At 34.3% G+C, this 17,821-nt stretch overlaps 1 protein-coding gene and 1 long non-coding RNA gene across 3 annotated transcripts; both read right to left on the reverse strand.

The window, feature by feature from the left end:
• Window positions 1–5,961: 5,961 nt before the first annotated feature.
• LOC149166380 (uncharacterized) lies at window positions 5,962–17,778 on the reverse strand. Its single transcript, XR_016260416.1, has 4 exons — window positions 17,113–17,778; window positions 7,946–8,239; window positions 6,398–6,795; window positions 5,962–6,240 (listed from the first exon to the last, which is right to left on the reverse strand). It is a non-coding gene; the product is annotated as an uncharacterized LOC149166380 (long non-coding RNA).
• On the reverse strand, window positions 10,770–12,750 carry LOC149166381 (protein PMR5-like). 2 transcript variants are annotated; one of them, XM_089431332.1, is made up of 3 exons: window positions 11,964–12,750; window positions 11,692–11,822; window positions 10,770–11,466 (listed from the first exon to the last, which is right to left on the reverse strand). In XM_089431332.1, exons 2-3 carry the CDS (start codon window positions 11,808–11,810, stop codon window positions 11,130–11,132), a joined length of 456 nt encoding a protein of 151 aa, XP_089287458.1. In that variant the 5' UTR covers window positions 11,811–11,822; window positions 11,964–12,750; the 3' UTR covers window positions 10,770–11,129. The 2 variants fall into 2 exon arrangements, with proteins under 2 accessions (XP_089287458.1, XP_089287456.1); XM_089431330.1 differs by lacking the exon at window positions 11,964–12,750 and having other exon boundaries at window positions 11,692–11,931.
• Window positions 17,779–17,821: the final 43 nt, after the last annotated feature.

Below are 17,821 nucleotides of genomic sequence, written 5' to 3' on the forward strand. Positions count from 1 at the left end.
AACATTTTAGGATTAAATAAGTCTAATGTGTACTAGATTAACAACATTGCAATGTAAAAGAAAATCTAACATGTGTTAGATTTACTTTTAGTGCAAACTCAAGCACATAGAAACATTGTAGAGTGAGAAACCTAGGAAGTGCTAGATTTATGTCTACCACAAATACAAGCACGTTGCCAATAACAACATTGTAGAGTATAAGAAATCTGGCTTGTGTTAAATTTTCTTCCCACACAAACACAAGCAAAATTAAATTTGAAAGAAATATAACACATGTTATATTTCCTTCTAGCACAAACACAAGAACATAACAACATTTTAGGACTAAATAAGTCTAATGTGTGCTAGATTAACAACATTGCAATGTAAATGAAAATCTAACATGTGTTAGATTTCCTTTTAGCGCAAACTCAAGCCCATAGAAACATTCAAGAGTGAGAAATCTAGCAACTGCTAGATTTATGTCTACCACCAATACAAGCACGTTGCTAAAAACAACATTGTACAGTATAAGAATTCTAGATTGTGTTAATTTTCTTCCAACGCAAACACAAGCACATTTAAATTTGAAAGAAATCTAACACATGCTATATTTCCTTCTAGCACAAACACAAGAATATAACAACATTGTAGTACTAAATAAGTCTAATGTGTGCTAGATTAACAACACTACAATGTAAAAGAAAATCTAACATGTGTTAGATTTCCTTTTAGCTCAAAGTCAAGCACATAGAAACATTGTAGATTGAGAATTCTAGCAAGTGCTAGATTTATGTCTACCACAAATATAACAACACTACAATGTAAAAGAAAATCTAACATGTGTTAGATTTCCTTTTAGCTCAAAGTCAAGCACATAGAAACATTGTAGATTGAGAATTCTAGCAAGTGCTAGATTTATGTCTACCACAAATACAACATATTGCCAACAACAAAATTATAGAGTATAAGAAATCTAACTCGTGTTAAATTTTCTTCCAACACAAAAACAAGCACATTTAAATTTGAAAGAAATCTAACACATGCTATATTTCCTTCTAGCACAAACACAAGAACATAACAACATTTTAGGACTAAATAAGTCTAATTTGTGCTAGTTTAACAACATTGCAATGTAAAAGAAAATCTAACATGTGTTAGATTTCCTTTTAGCGCAAATTCAAGCACATAGAAACATTGTAGGTTGAGAAATCTAGGAAGTGCTAGATTTTTGTCTACCACAAATACAAGCACGTTGCCAACAACAACATTGTAGAGTATAAGAAATCTCGCTTGTGTTAAATTTTCTTCCAACACAAACCCAAGCAAATTTAAATTTGAAAGAAATTTAACACATGTTATATTTCCTTCTAGCACAAACACAAGAACATAACAACATTTTAGGACTAAATAAGTCTAATGTGTGCTATATTAACAACATTGTAATGTAAAAGAAAATCTAACATGTGTTAGATTTCCTTTTAGCACAAACTCGAGCACATAGAAACATTGTAGAGTGAGAAATCTAGCAAGTGCTAGATTTATGTCTACCACAAATACAAGCACGCTACCAACAACATTGTAGAGTATAAGAAATCTAGCTTGTGTTAAATTTTCTTCCAACCCAAACACAAGCACATTTAAATTTAAAATAAATCTAACACATGCTATATTTTCTTCGAGCACAAACACAAGAACATAACAACATTGTAGTACTAAATAGGTCTAATGTTTGCTAGATTAACAACATTACAATATAAAATAAAATATAACATGTGTTAGATTTCCTTTTAGCACAAACTCCAGCACATAGAAACATTGTAGAGTGAGAAATCTAACAAGTACTAGATTTATGTCTACCACAAATACATACACGTTGCCAACAACAACATTGTAGAGTATAAGAAATCTAGCTTGTGTTAAATTTTTTTTCAACACAAACACAAGCATATTTAAATTTGAAATAAATCTAACACATGCTATATTTCCTTCTAGCACAAACACAAGAACATAACAACATTTTAGGACTAAATAAGTCTAATGTGTTCTAGATTAAGAACATTGCAATGTAAAAGAAAATCTAACATGTGTTAGATTTCCTTTTAGCACAAACTCAAGCACATAGAAACATTGTAGAGTGAGAAACCTAACAAGTTGTGATGGATTTCTCACACAAAACAATCTCATACTCACCTCCATATCCCTCCACATGCTCCTCCCCATCTAGGAGATGCATATACATGTTTATAAACCACATCAAGTAAATTGTCTCTCTCATGTGAAATCCTGGGTCTTTGTAATATTTCGCAAACCATGCAAATAGAACAAACTCTTAAGATGGATCTAAAGGAAAAGCTTGTACCTTGAGAAATTTGATCCCTTTGTAGGATATCTAAATCTAGAGTTAAGATGAATCTAAAATGGTTTAATTATTAATAATTATAATTCTTATTTTATTTTATTTTATAGTATATTTATGTAATTTAACTAAATTAACAAGTTTAAATAACATTACATAACCTTAGAACATCTCATTCACTTTGGGCTAAAATCTCCCATGTAATCATTCATGTTGGACTAAAGTCTCTCCATGCAATTATTTAAATCTGTAGATATTTGTTTTTATCTTAATCAATAATATGTAATATAAAGTAGAAAACATAAACTTGGAAAAGCCCATAAATATTATAAATATCAAGTGAATTACAATGAAATTTGAACCATTTAAAATTATAATTTTATATTTTTATTTTGGAAAAATTTCAAACCATAAAATTGATAATAATAAAAATTTTATTAAATATATGGTTATTTTATTTAATTTTATAAATATTATATACAATAATACATGAAAAATGTAATATAATTTCAAAAAATGTAATTAATAATTTTAAAATTACTAATAAAAAAATATTAACATGCCAAATTCTTTATTATTATTAAAATTTGTAGATATTTATTTTCATTTTAATGGATAATATTTAATATATAATGGAAAGTATAAATTTGGAAAGGGCTACCCATATTATAAATATTAAGTGCATTATAATGTAATTTGAACCATTTAAATTTATGATTTTATATTTTTAATTTAAAAATAAAATTTAAAACATATAATTAATTAAAATTATGATTTTACATTTCTAATTAAAAAAATTTCAAAACATAGAATTGAAAACATATTGAAAAGAGGGTCCTCTGCATGGAGCTGGTAGAAATGTTCACTACAAATGAGATAAGGTGTCATTGAAATCACATTATACACTTGTCTGATTCATCACTGTAATGAGCCAAGGTATACGAATTTTAGGGATACCCAAAGAGCAGCCAGTAGCTAAAATTCTTTATGCCAACACTATGGAACTAGAGGGAATGGATTCAATGGAGATCAAGACCTTGCTTTGTGCTTTGCTAAGTGGAAGAGGTCCCTATAAATTAAAATTTTCCTGGAGATAGGGACAAGCAACTAATAACAAGTGAAAGCACTAACAATGTATCAAGGAGTCAAGTTCCTCAAGGGCATTGTGCAAAGGGATGTAGTTATTGTTGAGGACTCCTACATAATCACAAGATTTAATTTAAGGGAAATACCATTGTACTATGAGGAGCATACAAGAGTATGCTTATGTATTACTACTATATTCAATGCTAACCTTAAAATTCATGAATGGTATATGTTGAACCAATGTTATGATTTATTATCTATGTTGTTTATAATCAAAGTAATAATGAGAACCAACACCTTGCAAAAAAAGAACAATTATCATGAAGTATATGGAAAGTGAACCAAATGGTAGCATACCCTCCTAGTGGAATTATGTCTTTCATAGTTGAATATTACCTTGTTATTGAGTCACAAGTGTAATCACTCAATCAAATGTTGTAAACATACCATTGTCATTTTGGAACAAGATTGGTAAGCCTAATAATAAATGTTATGTTAATTTATAAATAAGATTAAATACTTGTTGAGTAGCAATGACATGGTACACTAATTAGAACCAGTGTAGATCCATATTAATTCTGAATTTATTTTTTATCTGTAAACTATCTAAGTAATTATATGTATTACTGCATGACATGCCAAAATAGATACTCCTATGTAACCTTATATAATATGAATTTCCAGACCCATGAATCAAGCCCTAGAACATGATTGTAGCAGCAGAGATAGTCTGACCTTATTATGTAATGAATGTTATGATATATAATTGACTTCCCAATGAAAAATATAACTCAGAATTGAATTTAACGATACATCTGTTAATTCAATTAAATGAAGATTATAAATATGATAAATACATAATATATTGAATTTATGTATAATTAATATAATAATGATTTTGTTAGTAATAATTAGATGTTAATGAATTATATTGTTTTAATATGATAATTTTTGTAAACATAAGATTACGCCTGCATAGATCTTAAGGTAAAAGACCAAGAATATATTGTCGAATGGGAATAAAATACTAAATCAGTGCATAAATAATATGGCTGTCGTTAAGTTTAGCCATTAATAAATATATACTCGATGAACCTAAAGCATTTCCAATCACTTCAGATATTTACCTTCGCTTAACAATTTCTTTCCAGACTTGATTGCAAAATAAATTGCCATTCCCAACCCAGCAACCAAATATTTCCATGCAGGGGAATAAATTTATTATCTTCCACGACCGCCAATTTAGGCCAATATTTATCAAATGTGATATTAAATTGTTAATATTAATATCCATTATAATATTATTGAATATTATTGGCTTAATGCCATAATATTAAATTATGTGGCGTGCCTGTATTCGACACCCGCATATTAATTCTGAATTTATTAAATGCTAAGAGAGATCAAATTTTTTATAAATTCTTTAGGTTTTACTAAAAAAGATTTTCACTTCAAATTTGATAATAATATAAATGATTTAGGCTAATATATTAAATGATTTAAATAGCTGAAATTCACATTGTATTAATATAAAAGTTATTAAATCATTTATATTCAACTTTATATTTCTTTTAATTTAAATATATTGAAATTATACTTGTTAAATAATTGATAATTAAATATATCATTTATATGAAATTTTAATCAGATTTAATGATAATTTTGTCTCACTTATATTAATTTCATTATTTTTATTAAATATTAAAATTTTATTATTTTTAAAAAAAGTTTACTAAAATCACTATTGAAATTTCAAAATTTTAAAGATATTAACATTTATACACAATTCAATTAAAAGGCTCAAACTTACATAATTTTAAAGATATTAACATTTATACACAATTCAATTAAAAAGCTCAAACTTACATAACTTAGAAGGCTCTCTTATATATAATTTATTTAGTTAAAAAGCATTTAATTTAAACAATTTGTTAAACTATCATTAATACCAATCTAGATCCATTTTAACTCTTTATCTACTAAAAAGGGATTTAAATCCCATGGACAATACCATGGGTTCTCATAAACTCAGAGCTCAAAAACTAACTTGACCAAGTCAAATTTACCATAACTACCCAATAAAAATTAATTAAAAAATAACAACTTTTTATTTTAATATAGGGTTATTTTTATTTTTATTTCAAATTTACCTTAACTACCCAACAAAAATTGATAAAATAAATAATAACTTATAATTTTTATTTAATAATGTTTTTTTATTTTATTAAGTAACTTATAATATAATATATCAAACATTTCACCCAAAAATAATGATAATTAATTAATATACAAATTTACCTTAACACCCAACAAAAATTGATAAAATAAATAATAACTTATAATTATTTTAATAATATTTTATTTTATTTTAAGTAACCAAAATTATAATATAATATATCAAACATTTCACCCAAAAATAATGAAAAAAATGTAATTAAATTAATTACATTTTACACCATTAATATTATTAAACATTTACCTAATCCATTAATATTATTAAACATTGACCTAATTACATTGTACACCATTAATATTACTAGCAATTGTCCCAAAAGGTACAAAGAGAGGCCGATAGGATTATTTAATTGGAATTTTTGAATTTTTGTAAAAGAGTTAATTGGTTTGTGGTAAACCTTGTTTTCTTGGACTAGATCATTGTGCAATTACTTTTCTTTAGATGTTTTGTTTATATCTATACTACAAGGAACACATTGAATGTCTTATTTCATTTCTGCTATCCTTACTAATATCCTTTCCGTGCTTTTTCTTGATCAATTTGATGAAATATTCCATTATCCTTTGGTCAAAGTCCTCACCTGCATATTAGTGTACATCCTGGTAAGTTCAAAGCTCGAAAGCCAACCAAAAAAGTCAATCATAACCACCGTGCACGTATTCAAATTCATAATGTAAAACTGTGCACGTATTCAAATTCATAATGTAAAACTGCCAGACAGAGTTCAGACAGAGTACCTCCAAGATGGGTATCACCGTTTGTAGCCAAAACCTCAAAAGCTCTGTTGTCAATAGTCAGAACACTGACATCAAACGTGCCACCGCCAAGATCAAAAACAACAATATTTTCCTCTCCACCCTTCTTGTCCAAGCCATAAGCTATTGCTAAGGAAAAATATTTACAAAGCTAATAGTAAAACTGTACTTGCAGAGTGATAGTTCTACGTGATACAAAGGCCTGAGACCCAGTACTCTGAAAACCAACCAGATCGATACAACCTGAGACCAAGTACTCTCAATACCAACCAGATCGATACAACCTTTTGTATGAGCTGAATATCCATGTATAAGCAATGAAACAATAAAGCAAGAACTGTCCGACAAGGCTGCAATTTTTCTTATAAAAATATCTCCCACTGCAATGAGTTCATAACAGAAATTTAATGGCACTCCCCTGCAGTAATAAATTGAGAGGTATGGTGTAAAAACGATACCCCTCATGATTTTTAATTTTTCATTATTAAACATATACAATACAATTAAATCAAATCTGGTATAACCTGCCCCATACAATGAAACTCTCTTCAACTAAAATTGATATGTTGTCCATCAAATTTCTACAATCTACAGACAAGTGAACCTTTCACAAAATTCTGCAGTTGCATTCACAAGTACACCCTCTAGTTATCCACAGAAATTTCCTGGCTCCTGAGCTCTGGGTAGTTACTATATTCATGGATAATATTTAGCTTCAGAATAAGTGGCAGGATATACCTGAGTTTAATCTGGCCTCAATCATTTGGGATATCTAATTTCTTTTCTAGTTTATAACAAGGGAAACCTCAACACCTGCCATACCAGAGAAGTAGTAGCCAAAAACAGTAGTCGGAGTTGCTAGAATGCCTTAGTGTTCCATTTAAAGAATTAAAGGCTCAGTGAAGGCATTCGAGGTCGTTGGTGTATGTGGGTTGGTCGATGTATGTATACAAATTAATCCCCTTAAGCTGAAATTCCCCGCATCACATAACTCGCACTCAATCAATATATGAATTCAAATTTATCTTTTTGAATACTGCTTGATACCTACCCTACATGCATGGACAATTATCAAGAGCATTTGGTATATGGTCAAACATTAAATGTCTCTAGTCTACCTGATTTATTTTCTTGTTCTCAGTGCCAATGGCAAACCTATATTAAAATAACCCACATAGGATTTCCACTAGCATTTGCAACAACAGAACAATTTGTCAAGACCAGAGTTTGTCTAAGGAAGAAAGACGAAACTATTTCATCATAGGAGATCACCAAGCAAAACAGAAAAATCCATCCACGTAAATATCCCATGCTAACAGTATGAAAGACAATGAATCTAGTTTCTGGATACCAACAATGACTGTAAGGACTAGTTCCTGAATATCAGTAATTATTTTGCAATCATGACCTATGTTGAACCATAAACTCTCGTTAGGAAAATGAGGCTTCATTCCAATTTCATGCTTAGTGAGGCTGACAAAGAAAATATAATGTTAACTTCAAGGAGAGTACCGTCGAAGTGATTCTTACCTTCTGCTCCAACATATTGTTGCGGTACTAATGATAGACCTTCAAAAGAACCTTTTGTAATGAATGATTTGAAAGCACAGTCAACAGGTTTGTTTTTAGAATTGCAGGTCTTTATGTAATTAGAGTAATCTGGTGCAGCCAAACAGGTCTCTGAACCTCTGAATACATTGCATTCTATTGCATTATGTTTTACATATATTTCACCAACTTCTTTCAGCACAACCTTCTGTGACCATAGTGGCAAAAGGGCAATGCCTTCCACTGATTTCTGAAAACTTTCTAATTGAATGAAACCTGCACTCAAGATAACCAAAAGGTTTTCATATCAACACAACATTTATTCATTCGCTAACAAATCATATAATTTATAAATGATTGGTTTCGTGCCATCTGTGCGATAAAACACAGGGTCAAAATCCTACATCATGAGCAGCAACTCAATCGTATTCTATGCAAGCATAAAATGGAAGACAGATGGACGAAACGTATATAAATACATATATATGCATACCAAAGTTACCAGACTTGGCTTTAAAGCAATCAACTCAGCGTGGCAAGACAGTCAACAGTTGACTCAGGACTTAGCAAGCCTATGCAGTTGACTTGGAACATGCTATAATTGGGACCTTTTCCAGTTATTTTTTCCCCAGAATTTGACTAAAAATTTAGAATGAAACGTTTCCAATCATTTTTCTTCCTGATCATTTTTGCCTAAAATTTGGTTAAATAATTTGTAAAATAACTGGAATCATAGATATTAATCGTTGAGATTGCACGACCAAGATACAATAAAAGTTCGCCAACAATTTTTCTATAACCAAATTCCAATAATGATTGCTGGAAAATCCAAATCATAGAACACTTAAGACTTCTAGGAAAATATATTAAAATTCATACAAAAAAAATTGGAAGTTTACTCCACAAAACTTGGGAGCTGACTCCGCTTTCTCTACAGACTTGGGAGTTTGCCTAGACTTGGGAAAGCAAACGGCGTAGGGTTTAGTATATATATATATATATGAATGAAAAGTTTAAGAAACAATATTTTTTTAAACTTTGTTGGTTTATAAGGGCCCTGTATAGTTTTGCAGCTTGCGCCACAGCCTTCCTACGCTTTGCTTTTTCTCAAGCAATCTGCAATTTCTCATATTCTTGCTTCAGTCCCTGGATATTTCATCTACTGTCTCTTTTTCTTTTTGGTATTTCATTTTCAACGGTTGCAACTTATCTCTCAAATCATCAAGCTCCATGGGAACCTATAAGAATCAGAAAAGAAAATGAGTTATTTAAAGGTTATGGTACTAACGGTTCTTATCGACCAACAATTTTCACTATGTCAAACAACAGTGAACACCCCCCAACATACAAAGAATTTTCAATAGACATCTTTACATCAGAGAATCCCCATCATAATAAAAATGCCTACAGGCTGATCACTGATCAGAAAGACAGCGAAGAAAATGCAATAAGGTTATCTCAAGTACAAACCTCAGCCAAACGAGCTTTACTGGGTTTATCTTTCTCCTTTTCAAGGGCATGCAACTCAACTTCTAGTTGAATCCTTTTCCTTTCAAGGGTGTCGATTTCTTCAGGTTGACTATCTAGTTGAACTCTTACATTTGCACATGCTTCATCCACAAGATCAATTGCTTTGTCTGGAAGATGTCGCCCTGTTCAGACAAACGGATTATAATGATTTTCAAAACGCCTCAGAGGAGTTATTGATCTCTCAAGAATTAAGAGCAGAACATAAATTGAGAAAGAGGATCTCCTTTTTAACTTGTCATGATATGTTTGTCAGGACACCCCGTGTTGAACTTTTGCTTATAGAGTATGTAATTGTATAGTTATTTACTTGTTATGACCCTCGACTATGTGTGCCCTAACGCGTGTTTGTGGGCACTGAACCAAGGCCCTGCGTGTGTATAATGGAACACAATGGATAACTTAATCATTTGTAATTTGATTAAGTATTTATTTTAGGTTAAGTCCAAGACATTCACAGTTCCAGTCAATGGTCTTTTCGATCATCCCTCGCCAAGTCCGAGTTTGGTGACCAATGGGAATGGCCATTCAAAACCTAATCCCAAGAATTGTAGGTCCAAACTCTGTTTTAACTTTGTAGAATACCTTTTGAACTGCGACCCCAATTCCGGGCCTGTTCTAAAATACTCTTTGATTTTTTGGTCCGGCCCAACATGTTATAAAAAAAATTGACCAGCTAAAAATTCATTTAAATAGTAGGCAGAAAAATTGGCTTAAAGCCCTTTTCTAACTTTTGGTTTCGATCAAAACCCTATTTGATTTTATGTTTGGCTGAAAATCACTCGAGTACTGCAAATTATTGTAGATTGTAGAAGTTTCAGTCTTTGTTTCTTTAAGGGCCCTGTATAGTTTTGCAGCTTGCGCCACAGCCTTCCTACGCTTTGCTTTTTCCCAAGCAATCTGCAATTTCTCACATTCTTGCTTCAGTCCCCGGATTAGCCCAGAGGAACAAAGTCGTCCATAGTCTCAAGTAGTAGAAGAAACTGCAAATTTGCCAAACCTAGAATCTCCCTACAAAACTCTTATTCCTAAACAGAAAACCAGACTTAACCAAAATCTACATAAAAAATGTTAACCAAACACATTCAAATGTGTGAGCATGTAAAGTCAACACAACAACTAAGGTGAAAATTTTGCAAAACAACCAAATCAAAACGTTGATAGTCATCATACACCCATACGGTAACGAATACAAGTGAATAACAACTCATGAAACAACAAACAACCACAACAAGTAAATTTTTGTTTCCATCATAACCCAATACAGGAATAAGCATAATTTTGTGATTTTTTTCTCTCACGTTTTACTGAAATAAGTTCAAATCAATGTTTGCGATGACCAAGAAAGCTCAAGCCAGACTTGGAGTGCAAGCCAAGGAAGAGGCAAGGGAAGAGGAATGATGTGGCGTGGGACAATGTCAAGGGGTAGCCGGGGAATGGCAGGATCAAAGGCTTTGGGCTTTCATCCAGGTATGGTTTCTGGTGATACTTATGGCTTTGACAGGATTGGAATGGGCCCTGTGGATGGGTTTGCAATGCCAGATATGTTTACTGCTCCAGCGAGTCAAGGCAGAGGATTTCCTCCTTATGGCCAACCAGGTCCTAGATTTGGCCCAGCTTCAGGGATCAATAAGAATTATCAATTCCCTACACCCTTGGAAAGCAAAGTGACATACAGAAGCTTGTTCCATGTATCAAGGACGCCTGGTAAACACCAATGGCTACAATCTGCAAACTGCTCAGGACGCTGCTTCTCATCACTAGTAACGGTACTACTGTAAATTGAAGGGTGACCATCTTTGCGAAATTGGGATAGTCCTGTGATATCCAGCAGAGTAACAGGAAAAATCATAGTCCCTATAACTTCCTTCACTATGGACACCTGAGGAATCACTGGAGGCGAGTATCCTTCAAATTGCACTGGTTCAGTCTGACCATAGCATTTCTGCCCGTTCTTCTGATTCCAATAAATTGGGCTGCACATTTACATCAATTTTATGAGGAAAACCATTTTGTATACCTAAAATAAGAGCCATAGCTACTTGAATAGATTTCATGAATATCTTGGAATTTGATCTATCATAAGAACAATTATATTTTTTTAAATCTTAAACTTCCAATTCCAAAATATTCATGAAAACTGCAATCCACATCAAAAATGCCCTATAATATATACAATGTGTGTTTGTATAAAGATTTACCTGTAATGTGTAGGGGACGAGGTGCTAAAGAAGACAAGTGATTTTTTGGGATCGATATTTGCAGGTATCCAGTTTGCCCACGTCGTCAATGCCCTCTTGTAAGCCACAAGTGGATCCATGTTTGTGTAAAGCTGATTGTTAGCCATGATCAGGGCCCATCTGTCCAACCACATTCCAAACTATTACATTTTTAATATCATTTACAACACTAAATTTGGCTGCCCCTTGTTGAAAATTTTAATCAGAAAGTTCAGAGTTTTGATACTTCCCACCTTTGATCTTGCCACCAATGGGATGACTCAAAAACCAATACATCAACTCCTTTCCAATAAACACCATTATCCGCAAGAGTGTCCAGATTGAGAATTCTCTGGTTCTGACTGTTATTGTGCAGATCAACCAGAAGTGGAGCCCAGAAAAACTCCACAGAAGCATCATAATCCTTTTCAGAGAAAGAAGATTGTAAGACTTCATTACTCACCATATAATCAAATGCACAACTATCCATGGAAACTACATTTATCAGCTTACCAGGGCCTTGAATATTGAAGCTTATTGACTAATATTGCTAGGAATCACTGCTTGAAGCATGCAGACCATGGATTCCCATTGGTTTTGACTTATTGAGTCTCCAACAAACATTAATCGCTTTCCTCTTAACCGCTCTAGCAGATTTTTGGCATTGAAACTGAAACACCATATACAGAAAAGTCCAAATCCTTTTATTCTCATATACAATATCACCCTGTTTTTTATCCATTTATTTTCATATGCAATATCACCCTGTTTTTTTGCATTTCATTTCCTTTTAGCATAAATGCAATGCAAAAGAGAACATACTTCTAGGTAGGCTAATTTGTTTGCATTTTTATTTGCGGGGTTTATTTTGATTTCTGAAATATTTTGGAATAGAAATGATTGAGGTAAAAAACTGATATTTTTTATTTTGGAATGGGATAAATAAGAGGAGATGTAGCACCGAAACTCTTGGCAATCCCCATAGACCCTTTGGAATTTCTCCACTGAACTTATTGTTTGCCAGTCTAAACCGAAGAATACTTGTACAATTCCCATATACCTCTGATATGCTACCATTTAGCCTATTGTTGATCACATTAGAATTTGAAGCTTTCCCCCATTACAGAGCTGGGTTGGCAATGGCCCACTTAACTGGTTTTCAGATAAATCCAAAACCTCAAACTGGTTCTTGCTTCCAAGCTTCTGAGGAATTTGCCCAGTGAGCGAATTGCGAAACAATTTCAGAGTTTTCAACAAGGTCAGCTCAGCAATCCCTGGAGGAATCTCGCCGGAAAATCTATTTTCAAACAAATTCAAAGATTTTAGCCTAGTTAAATTGCCTAAACCCTTTGGAAGTATTCCTGAGAGCATATTATCCGAAGCATCTAAAAATTCCAATGCCATCGTACCAATATTCTTAAGAATCTCACCCTCAAGTTTATTCTGGTAAAGCTGCAAACTAACCAACTTTCGAAGCCTGTTGAAATTATGAAAATCTATTACAGTCAATTTGTAGGTTAGATAAAATTCTAGCATTGCCAATATCTTTAGAAATGCTTCCTTCAAAGCTGTTAGAACTGAGATGTAGCACCGAAACTCTTGGCAATCCCCCTAGACCCTTTGGAATTTCTCCACTGAACTTATTGTTTGCCAGTCTAAACGGAAGAAGACTTGTACAATTCCTATATACCTCTGATATGCTACCATTTAGCCTATTGTTGATCACTACTAGAATTTGAAGCTTTCCCCCATTACAGAGCTGGGTTGAAAAAAATACAAAAACAAACGACTGTTACAGGCCTAAAACATCAGAAAGGCAATCTGTCCATCAAATCAACCAAATTTAGAGATTTTTGGTTTGCCATACTCATGTGACCGAAAATGAAGCATTAAACTAAAATATCAGAAAGGCAATCTGTCCATCAAATCAACCAAATTTAAAGATTTTTGGTTTCCTATACTCCTATGACCGAAAATGAAGCGTTATAGTTTAACGCATAGCAACGCGTTTGGGAAAATCCCAAAATATGGTTGGTCTGACTCGTAGCCCTTGTGATTAGAGAATTTATGTATGGTTAGCATGCCATTCCATTCTTCTCATTGGGTATTGAGTGCCATAGATTTGTTTTTGTTGTTCTTAATTAGATTTGTTTTCTTTGTAACCCTCCCCATTTTTATTTTCATATCAACAGGGAAAAAGGTTTAAAAATAGATTTCAGGAAATCGATCTGTCATAACTGGGAGTATGGAAATCTGCGGCTCGAATGCTACAGCCATTCAGCATTTTCCAGTATTTAAGGCATAAAAATCAATAAAAAAAACAATAGAAATCGCTGAACTAACACTAAGATTGCATTTAAACCAAAAAGAACAGAAGCATGCCCAGATATTATGCTCTGTGATATCATGCATAACAAGATTATATGGAAAAAGGATGAAATAATAATTGATTAAAAATTGGGGAGAGGGGACAGTCTCCATCACATTGTCTTTCTTGCAGAAGGAGATAAAGAAATTGCAGCCTAAACAGCAATACAGAGTATCTCAAACATTGCATCGGCGTTAGATGCAGAAACTTGCATGGCACGAGACGAGGCGCCCTGTACCTCATTTTTGGGGCAAGTTATATCAGAGTGAGTGTTGCTGTTGGAAGTTGGATGATAATACATACGTGATGTCTGAGGGCAGTGAGAATTGAACCTGGCAGCGATCCTTATACCCGCGTCCACCATTTCCATATATTTCGCCATCTCGGCCGATCCCGCAATAAATGATGCTGCTACTTCGATTACAAACAGACTGTAAGTAATCAGTAGGAGGAGGTGCCAAAGAGTGTAACAGGGATCAATAAATGATGCTGCTACTTCGATTACAAACGGACTGTAAGTAATCAGCAGGAGGAGGTGCCAAAGAGTGTAACAGGGATCTGAATGGAACGACAACAGCAGTTCAGGATGTGACTAATTAATAGCAAATAGGCGTCCACCACCAGCAATGGCAGCAGGAGGAAGACAACTATTTGGGCATGAGAACATATGAAATGCAATCACATGTTGAGAGTGTGGAGATCGTCGAAGCTATATAAGGTTAAAGTAGGAATTGGCATAATAGTTTTCCGTTGTGCGAGGCCTGGGCAATAGAACTCGCGCCAGCTGCAAAGATTTTCGATTGAGACCATGCCAAGTAATTGAAAAGGAGACGCTGAATGCCCGCTGAAAAATATTAAAAAGAGGCCTAATACGAAAACTGTTTGCCCGCTGAATGTGGACGACACGTGTCAACTGTAGAGAAAAAAGACGACGTGTCAACCTTAATGATGCTGGTAAGAAGGCTCTATTTATCGAGTACAAGAACAGAAAACCAGCAGTGGGGAAATGGAAAACCAAGGAAAGGTACCTAACATCAAAAATCTCCTAAGCAAACGAACAGAAATAGGACTTTCACCACTGCTCAGTGACTCAAAAGACAACACCAGGAATCACTGCAATCATTGCAGTGTTGATTTATGGGCACACTGAGAAATAATGCTGGAAATTACATCTGAAATTATATCCTACAATTTGGAAGAAAACATCTACGAGAATGTTGAGTGACAAAACTGGAAAGTTTCCAGAAGAGAAGAATATAGCTTATATGAGTGCAGACCACCAACTAAAGAGGACACATTATTTAATCCACTGTCACATATTTAAAGGCATATGTCCATCTGCGTGCAATTTTGACTTGTCTAGCAGGGTATAACTCATGAGGTACTCACCGATGAAGCTTGATATGCATTATCCAAAACAAGCAGCAAACTTCACTTTTCCAGCAAACAATTAGTAAAATTTTCATTTTCCAATCTTCTTAGGCAAAGGATCGATTCAGCAACCCCCAAAACCCTCAGCACACTCTGTTTAAAAAAATAGCAATTAGTTTTGGGTTGGGACTATAATCCCTCATCAAATTTTCGACCGCAAGTCCACTGGAGGGGCATCAGATAACAAGGTGTGTTTTGCTTAATTTTTGTGAAATGCGCTCACCAATCAGGTTCCAACCCACAAGTGCTCACAGAGATGACTTAATAATGGCAAGTTTAAGTTGTCAGCAGAGAGTCAGACTCATGACCTAGTTAACTAAGGTCAGCAGCAGAGCCCAGCTGGGTTTCACCCAGGAGAACCCTGAAAACTCTGTTTTTTTCAACAGAGCTGGTTGGTAACATAGCAATAAAGAAGATTAAGAGCTCAAGCCCAACCCTATGTTCTTATTAAGATCTACGACCTCGTTCTAATCAAAAAAATGGGAGCTAATGTTAAAAAGAGAAGCCCAACCCATGTTCTCCTTAAGGCCTGCGACCCCACTCAACTCAAAAAATGGGGAGATTCCGTATAAAAAAAAGGCCCACGACTATGTTCTTAAGGCCTGGGGCTGCCCACCTCTCTTCCTCGCAAATAGTTGGCCTCCATCTAGACCTTCTCATGTTTAGACGCCCTCCATCTAGACTTCTAATCTTTAGAGCCTTTTGGGTTCCACCTGTGTCTAACCAAAGGAGGGTGCAACGAAGTAATTTTGGTACTCAGAAATCTCAAGCAGAGAACCGCTTATCCAATTGGCTAGTGAATGTCATTTGCCAAAAAGTACCCTTGGGTTCAATGTGATTGGACTGAGCAACTGATTATATAATATGGGCCCCATTGTCTATGGCACAGATGGGATTGTAGGTCGTGGAAGAGGAAGAGGCCGTGATTTTCGATCAGATGAACAAATGCATGGAGTGCCTGCGGTAGCCTGATTGTCTGATACAGTTAGCCTTAGAACATATGGATGCCTGCTCTTGGAAGCTTAGAATTTTAACGAGTATATGAATTTTGTGTATTCTCACATCTTTGACGAATGAATCGATTTGACTGAGTTAAGCATAAGAGTAGTCAATTCATGCTAGTATTTTCCAATTTCTCTCCCAACAATCTAAGTTTAAATTGATCATGCGGATTCCCCCTGGGATAGGCAGTCTCCTTGGTCGGGCAAGGCCATCAAGGTGACAGTGAGTGGCTTGCCTATTATGCGTCTAGGCTATCCCATTGAGGTTAGGACTTTTCCTCCTAGGTGATAATTTGAGTGGTAACAGTGAGTTTGGGTGATATTTATGAGTTAAACTTTAAAGAATAAGTCGGGATTGATTCAGATTCAGCTGATTAGACTCTGTTTCCTCTTAAAACATAGTCAAACTCGCGACTCCACTTGGACTGGGAAGAGTCTGATAACACTGCCAAGAAGCTTCGTATGGCATATGGCATAAATTGCAGAGCAGTAAAAGCATTAGTGGACTGAAAAGAAAATGTCATACAGATCAACTTGGTTAATAATTTACTCAGTCCATCTATATTTAAGAAGCACATCTATAATAATTGAAAAGCCACTGACCTTGAAGAAGAGGGGATGGTTGAGGTTCTGTTCCTCCATCTGTTTGAGGACTGCAAGCCAATCTACTCTTTTGGGCTTCATTATTCTCACCCACTTCATGATTAATTCAGATGGATCATCCTCTTCTGATAAACAAATTATATGTTTCATCAAGGCCTTGCTCCTTCCAGACAACTTTGGAGGCAGAGCTTCTATGAGCCTTTTTTGCGCCTTATCCAATCCATTGTCGTCTACATCAACCCACCTCAATCCCTTGCCCTTTACTTGCTGGTTGTCTTTATCTCCCCCAACATCAGAATCTGATTCGTCCTCTGCATTTTCAACCTCAACTTCATAATACTTTTCTTCTTCGGTTGTCGCTGTTGCTGTCGTTAATGGGTGTCCGGGGCAACAAGGTCGGAGTGCAGAGAATCGAGAATGTAATATTCTGGGAGGCACGGAAATTGCAAAGCACGTGGAGCATAAACTGCAATGTACAGAACCCTAGAATTGCATTGCACACATAAATCCTAAGATAAGTCAGCTGGCATCAAAATCAGAAAAAGCATAGCACTTGGAGTGCATTAAATTTTGATGTGTGGAACCTTAAATTTGCATTTGTGCACAACATAAATCCTATTCAGCATGGGAAACCTTTCAGGGAAACATCCTATTACATATAACAGAAAGCGCAGCACACTGTAGTAAATTCCAGGAAGAATAAAGATGA

This window comes from Pinus tabuliformis, chromosome 5_1, assembly GCF_031772625.1.
Source record: "Pinus tabuliformis cultivar Carrire ecotype Pingquan chromosome 5_1, CPIR1, whole genome shotgun sequence".
In the NCBI taxonomy this organism is placed as follows: Eukaryota; Viridiplantae; Streptophyta; class Pinopsida; order Pinales; family Pinaceae; genus Pinus; species Pinus tabuliformis.

Excerpts from the sequence above, each read along its gene's own strand:
- LOC149166381 (XM_089431330.1), bottom strand. The coding sequence starts at position 11,864 with ATGTGGTTGGACAGATGGGCCCTGATCATGGCTAACAATCAGCTTTAC. Across the intron at positions 11,467-11,691 it reads TCGTCCCCTACACATTACAG|CCCAATTTATTGGAATCAGA; the intron begins GTAAATCTTTAT and ends GTAAATGTGCAG.